General features: G+C 41.3%; 1 protein-coding gene across 2 annotated transcripts in view; it reads left to right on the top strand.

Annotated features, from left to right (window-relative positions):
• Nucleotides 1-894: 894 nt before the first annotated feature.
• The window catches only part of kif5ab (kinesin family member 5A, b), a 70,095-nt gene continuing 63,579 nt past the window's right edge, over nt 895-7,410 (top strand). For both annotated transcript variants that reach the window (XM_063473409.1, XM_063473408.1), the window contains exon 1: nt 895-1,408. In XM_063473409.1, coding sequence (XP_063329479.1) covers nt 1,280-1,408 — 129 coding nt within the window. In that variant the 5' untranslated portion in view covers nt 895-1,279. The remainder of the gene's footprint in view (nt 1,409-7,410) is intronic.

Raw genomic sequence — 7,410 nt, 5'->3', positions numbered from 1 at the left:
CAATATTCTTCTGCTCAAATCGACATGTTTGAAAATAATATTTATAATTTACGTCATATACTTATGTACATTTCATAATATGTAACTAACTCATTTACAGTGCATATGCAGTGGATGCTCTTTTACAAGTGCAGTCGGTATAGCCGACTTTAAGAAATTAATGCACACAGAAAGATGCTCACTCATCATGAGGGATAATTGGCTTGCTAAGACAGCTGTATAAGTTCCCGTTTGGCTCTTGAATATCTTATATAAATCTTAAAAAAAACGAAAAGAAAAAAACCCTCTGATGATGATGTCTGGGTTGTTTCGATTTTCATGAATTTTAATAAGCATACCAAAAAAGCCTGTTGCAAGCCTGAGGGCACGGAGTTTGAAAGACATGTGCATTTACCAATCGGGGTCTGATACAAGACATGTGCACTGCGGGAACTTCCCCCAAAATAACATCTCACCCGTTTACTGATATATGCGAATCTGATCATTCTGACTTTTTGTTTTGTGTCAAAGGCTTCTCATTAACTTCACAGTGCACTGCTTAAGACTGGAAAGCCTCTGGGGGGAAATTACGAAGCCTTTAGTTCCCACATGACTACCCTCTCATGCAAAACAGCATTGCCATGACGACCAGACTGGTGCAGCCCTAGACCCGCTCCTTACAAACTACTGTTTTCAGAAATGCCTCCGTAAATGCCAGAAATACTTCGTGCTTTTGCAACAGCTGCTGCATCTGAAACATTGAAGAAGTTTCCATGGAGGCTAATTCATGTATATATGACAGAGTTGGAGCGCTCCTCCCTGCTCCTCGGTCCCTCTGCCCGCGGTGCTGATGAGAGAGGATTTGAGTCGCTATCACGCCCCGCCCACAGTGAGAGAGCAGGGCTGACAGTGATGCAAGGCATGCCTCTGAGAAGCCTGCAGCCTATCCAGACCGACCGGACCAGTTTGGACTCTACTCCCCATTTACAACTCTCCATATGTTCTCCACCGCCGAGATGCAGCTCAGCTTTGATTTGAGGGCAATTTAATAAACACCCAGGAGCTGCTTCTGTTTTGCTTTTATTTTACATTTCTTTTAATATTTTGCAACCCCAAACTCCAAATGCTTCGCCTGCCAGTCTCGCTTTGCATGTGGCTATATCCGGTGGTTCCAGTTTGCGTGCAGGTGCTTTAGGAGAAAAGGTTGCACGGGGGCTTTTTTTTTAATCAGGCTATTATTTTTGTTTTTTAAACTCCTCTTTATCTCTTTGGAAGCTAAACCACAAATTTTATTTTCACAATGGCCGATGCGAACGGTGAATGCAATATCAAGGTGTTATGTCGATTTCGTCCACTGAACCAGTCCGAAATTATCCGCGGAGATAAGTTCATCCCAATATTTCAAGGAGAAGACACTGTCATCCTCGGGGTAAGTTTTTCCCCACCTTCCTTCCATTCTGCCACATCTTCGTGCACTTGATGAACGCTAGGGGTTACACTTATCATCTTACTCACACATCTGATAGGCAAGCGGCCAGACTGAAGACTGGAAGCTTAGAGGCTTCTGACAGGGATCAAACTAAGTATAGCCTCTGTCAATAATATCGATACTGCGATTAGCCTGCAGCATTAACCAAGTGTGTGATGCTGCTGTTAGTGGGAAACAAGGCTTTCCAAAATCTGTCATTAGCCTAAGCCCAAGATCAAAATGATGAAGAGCCATTCCCCAGCATCACCTTTCTTCAGGATTACTAAACTCCACAAAGCAGAGAGCTTTGCCAGCCTTGTGATTAAAACCATTTCCAGAAATGCCTCTGAATCTTGACCCCACCTTTGTGATCCAAAGCAAGTTCATTATTTGCTCCTTCTCCTGTATTGATCTGCTGACATTTGGTGTGTTTCCCCTCTCAGAAAAATTATGCAGTACTGATTAATCTCCTGGTTTATGCATCTTGTAGTCAGCTGTTAGAGCACTGTTGAATGATCAGGTGGTGCAACCCTAATGAGAGCCTTAATTATGATCTGTGGTTGATTCTGTTCAGTGAATGGATTTTGTTTCAAGACAAACTTAATAGAAGCTGATGATTACTGTCATGGCTTTGGAGTAGCAATATAATGAACCAAAGCATAAAATATTTATTTGACTTATGGATTTGTATGTAAGGGTGTGTTTACTATTGCGACTGGGATCCCTCCACCACTGACAGCTTTGCACAATCGCTGGCATGCACGAGGAAAATTAGAGTCTTTTAAATGCGATTGGTCTTTTTGTGTAGAGCACATCTGGGCCGAGGCTATCATGCACAAACATACACACACATAGATGCATAAATGCACGCCTATAATTAAATATGGACACAGACATTCATTTTTCACTCCTAACACCCACATTCTAGTGGAGAGCACTCTCCACCAGAATGCACACGTGAACAGACACACAGAGAATGAGAGAGTGAAATCCACACCCATTTGGCCTGAAGGTTGACTTAAAGTGCTGATGAAGCCAGCAGAAAATCCCTGTCTGCCCACTCTGTTGCCACACACACACATACATATACACACGGATTAAAATGCAAGACATCTTTATTAGGGTTGACATCCCGGCACGACTTTCTTGCGGGAATGTCTTTCTTTCTTTCTGGGTTGCAGCAGCAGGACATCTCGAGAAGAACGAATGCTTGTTATCACATTATTTTGATGCTTTTTGATGATGGCAGGTTGGCATTATAGCAGCTTGAAATCATATAATTCAAGCATTAGACTTGACAACTGTATTTAAATGTGTTTGGGTTGGGTTGGAAGACAGCAGAATAATAAACACATAATTCAGATGTTCATTCAGATGATGAAGAAATGTGAAAGGCCATATTTCAGTTTTAAAATTCACAAAATATGTTAAATGACTGTATGTCTTTTGAAATGAAAGGGCAATACTTTAGCTCCATTTAGGCTATTTAATATTGAAAAGAAGCAACGCATGCTTCTTATTAGCATATAGATGGCAAAGGTTGAAAAAAGGTTTGAGGAAGTGAGGTAAAATCATGTTGCCCACTTCAGTTGAACTGTACTCCGTCACTATGGTGAGAGCCTGCTGTTGTTCCAGTATTTGTGGCAGAACAGTGCAGTTTTCTGCCTATATTTCCTCTCATTTCATGCACCAACCGCCCCTCAATCGCAGTCAGTACACCATGTGGGAAGTTTTCATCTTTGTGAATGTAATGCATGAATGTAAGTGGCTTTTGGTGCATAAATGATTTCAGTGTGTGCACTGTCCCTCTAGTATCTCAGAAGAAGCTGTTAAAAAAAGTATATGTCTCCTGTGAGTTGAAATGCCCCGGCCGTCAGATTGCATCAGGATTTAAAATATCAGGACGACAGGAAAGCAGACCTGCTGCGAGAACCCTGTAGCGACAGCTAAGCACCCACATTTTGTCGGCTGATAAAAACAATTCGCATCTGGGCAGTGGTGATGGCCCTTCATTTGTCTGTTCGAGGATGGCTCCTTCCCACAACTTGTTAACTGACAGAGGCAATGATTTAGGCTGTAGAGTGATGGTTTGACTGCACCTGGGTGGCAGACAAGGGGGACCCGGAGAGATTAAAAATTGAAGGAGATGGCCTGTCGGTACACTGTGAATTGATATAGTAGGGAACATCTCTGGCACTTTAAAACAGTTTGTGTTGGTGAAGTACAGAAAAAACTTCTGTGCAAAAGAACAAACAAAGAAATACTCCAGGATCAAATTTGATATCGGTTTTAATGATGAGAACTTTGACACGTTCATATCAGCGCGCACTTTAGCAGTGAGAAGTTCAGAACCAGTAAGAAATGAAAAAAGAAGTTTTCATCGATTCATTCGAACCGAAGCAGGACTCTGTGGCTTATGAACTGTTCACTTCAAAGAAGAAAAAAGTGTTTTTTTTTTCTCATCAAACATCAGCTTATCTTTCATAAATGATGTTTGGCTTCTGCTGTTAAAGTTGTTGAAACCACTGGCTGTGTGACAGTAATAATTATTCTATGCTAATTGTGTCTGTGTGCAGCTCGGTGTTGAGCAAGGTGCTTTTCACCTTGAGAACTTGGGGCTTTAATTGAACCTCGTGTTTGATGGCTTCCCTGCTGTTATAGAAGATATAGGCCCATCCGTTTGACATCAGAAGCGAGGAATCGGTGTAATTTATCTGAAGTGTGGTGCAGCAGCAGAACAGGAGTGCAGTGTGTTTCTTTGATTGTGTTGTTTGTCTCACTAACACAGGTGGAGAGAGTTTAAAAGCTGAAAGAGTGCAGAGCAAAGTGGCTAAATAAAACCTAACACTAGCAGAAGAACAATGCGATCATTTATCACAGATCATACATCAAAACTCCAGTCAGCCTTCTTATCAGTTCCTCAAAGCACTTTCAGACATTATCATCATCAGGCTAATTTTGATAACAACGGCAGTGTGGCACATTATCTTCTCTGTGTGACCCCAAAATGAATGTGTTTATTATTCATAGTCTTTTATTAATGTCTGTTTTTTTTCACCGTCAGATTTGCAGCCACCTGTGGAGCTACGCAGCGCTCTGTGGCTGGGTGACAGTAATAATCACTCTGGCTGTACTGCCCCAGGGAATGGCCTTTGTGTTTGCTCCACAGTGGAGTGACACAGCTGTCTCGAGTATTTCACTGCCTGCAATAATGCAGCATCACAAAGGCCAGATTGTCCCTCCTAATCTTCTGGTAGTCAAAAAAAAACTGTGACGGTGAATCACGCTTTCGGGTCTATGAATAAATAAATGATGGTTGCAGCCTCGGGGGCGAAAAGATATGGAACTTTTTCTTTCTCGCTGTCCAGTAGTAACATATAGATATTGCATAGGCATACTAAAATTGTATCATATTCATATATGGATCATAGCAGGAGCAGCATATGATAAGAAGTTCTGAATTAAGATGTCTATGAAAAATGTTAGAACTATTATAAGCATGCCACATTTGTCAAATTACTGTAATTATTATTGTAATTATTGTTATTGTAATGTAACGGTGAAGCTTTAAGATCATTTATAGCTTATGAAAGTGATCTCAGTAAGTCACATGATAGGGTCTCACAATGGTTTCACCTGAAACCTCTGCTGATAATGACCCACACCCTTTTTCACACCTTGGCTCATGTGATTAGCACATGAGCCTAGGGGGGCATTAAAAATATGGTTTGGCACACCAAAACCGAATTTCCAGTTTTATTATGCTGTAGTCACATGTAGGTAACTTGAAAAATGCTATTAAAGTTGATATCACTGAAAATAGGTACATATGAAAACCAAGAAAGATTTTCAAATCCATAATAATCTGTTTAAATAATTGATTGATTGATTGGCTGGAAGTCCAAACCATCGCTTTAAAGATTCTCAACAGAGCTGAGCTGAAGCAGCTCAAGATTCACTCTCCCAGAATGGAGTTAACTTTAAGTGTGCAGAACAGACAAATAAGTATTAGATTGTGTAAGAGTGTGAACTGTTGCCTGTTGGCATGTTGGCCCTGACACTGATCTGTCCAGGGGTTGGCACCAGCTTTTCTGCAACCGTATTACATTGTTACCAACACAGGACAGTGTTGCCAGTGGGGGCCATCACCATCTTGGTTTTTGGAGTTATAAGTGAATATATTTGGAGAGGGTAGAGTGACTGGAGAACGGTAACGACTGATTCTTGTATAGCGCTTTTCTACTCTAGTGCTTTATACAACATGCCACATTCACATATTCACACAAGCACTCTCTTCTATGCTTTGTAAGTGCTTTCTACCTAACATTTACACACATGGATGGATGGACACGTGGATGCATTGGAGAGCAACTTGGGGTTATTATGTTGCCCAAGGATATTTGGCATTCACACCTTTTTAGTGATGAAATTGTTTTTAAATCACCACTAATGAAGAATTCACCCGAGAAGATCTTTTTTTTGGATGGGCGTCTGTTGCAGGCAGATTTTTTCACATATATTTTTGTGGAGCCAGCACCCAGTGATACTCAGTTGTATTGGATCTCAAGGAGCTTCTGCTTTGGCTTCACTTTTTTATACCCAGCGGCTGTGTTCATCTTCTAGAGTCTGCGGGATAAGCACTATCACTTTCATTCCCTTTGTCCAGAAACAAAAATATTTTCCATTTCGTTTGCTTTCCTTGTGATTATTTTTAGCCGAACGCTGAGTTTAACTTGAGGGGGTAAGAGAGGATGATAGAACTTATCAACAAAGATTATTAGGTCCTTTCCCCATTTCTAAGTATTTTCAACCAAGCAAGAGGAAAAGCCTCCACCATGGATCTACCCTTCAGTGTCTCACAAACTAGAGGTCATTGTGTTTCCATACCTGTGGGCCTGTTTTATCACGGTCCGTTGCTTTTCAACATTAGAGTTACATTTTAATGAGCCGGCCTCGCAGTGCAGGTTCACACTGATTTAGATTGGACTAAAGTATAGCAAATAACAAGAAACTTTTCTCTGTGAGTGTGTGTATATCCAGAGTTTCAAACACTCATTATATCAAGTTTCGTAGCACCACGCTGACCTCCATGTCATCATTACATGGAGCAGAGTGACCTTTGCTTTTTTTGTTGACCGTAACAGATGAATGAAAAGCAATGATGTGGCTCTCTGCCCCCGTGTTAGTAAAACCAAGTAATATGTGTGGACTAAACAACTATTGATTTTCTATTTTTTGCACAGCATTTATATATCCCATGGATTATTCTTCCATGGCTGCCGTTCCCTTAAGTGTTTTACAAGACTTCCATAGAAATTGCAGTGGCTGCTGTATTCATAACAGTGAGCAACACCTTGCTTACATTTTTGGGAAGAATAGCGGATTAGAGGTCTTATAACAGTCTTAGAGAGCTCACAGAGAGCGCGTGCCCTGCACTTTAGCTCTCAGATGTCATGTGGGCACATGAGGTAGCTTTTTCTTTTTCTGCTACTAATAAATTAAGGTCAAATGGTGTAATGCTGCAGAGAATAGATGTAACATGGTTAAAAACTAACTGATTATTAACCAGCAGCTTCTTAGTTGGTGGGACGGCTGTGATTCTGATTTCTGATGGGCTCTTTTTCTTTAATCTCATCTGCGAGCCGATCCTCCCGCCTTCTCCTGTCCTTTTCTTCATTAGGCACCAAGGTAGAAAAGAGGCAGGGGAAACAGCTGCTGTTGAAACAAACTGTTGACAGAGCATGTCGGGCGCCGTGTAAAGTCATCTACCTGTCTTGTACCTGTTATTTATAGCTCCAGCAGAACCATTTCTTCTCAAGGATATTTTTTCGCATTACCGTTAACTGTCTGGAAACCAAGCAGAATCACAAGTGGTGATCTAAGGTGTGCTCTTCCTTCGCACGCACACTTTGGCGCTCCAATTCTATCAGCGCAGAGCTCACACCCTTTCCAATTAGCAGTGT

This window comes from Pelmatolapia mariae, linkage group LG5 (genome assembly GCF_036321145.2).
Source record: "Pelmatolapia mariae isolate MD_Pm_ZW linkage group LG5, Pm_UMD_F_2, whole genome shotgun sequence".
Classification (NCBI taxonomy): Eukaryota; Metazoa; Chordata; class Actinopteri; order Cichliformes; family Cichlidae; genus Pelmatolapia; species Pelmatolapia mariae.
This window is presented reverse-complemented; position numbering and strand designations above follow the sequence as displayed.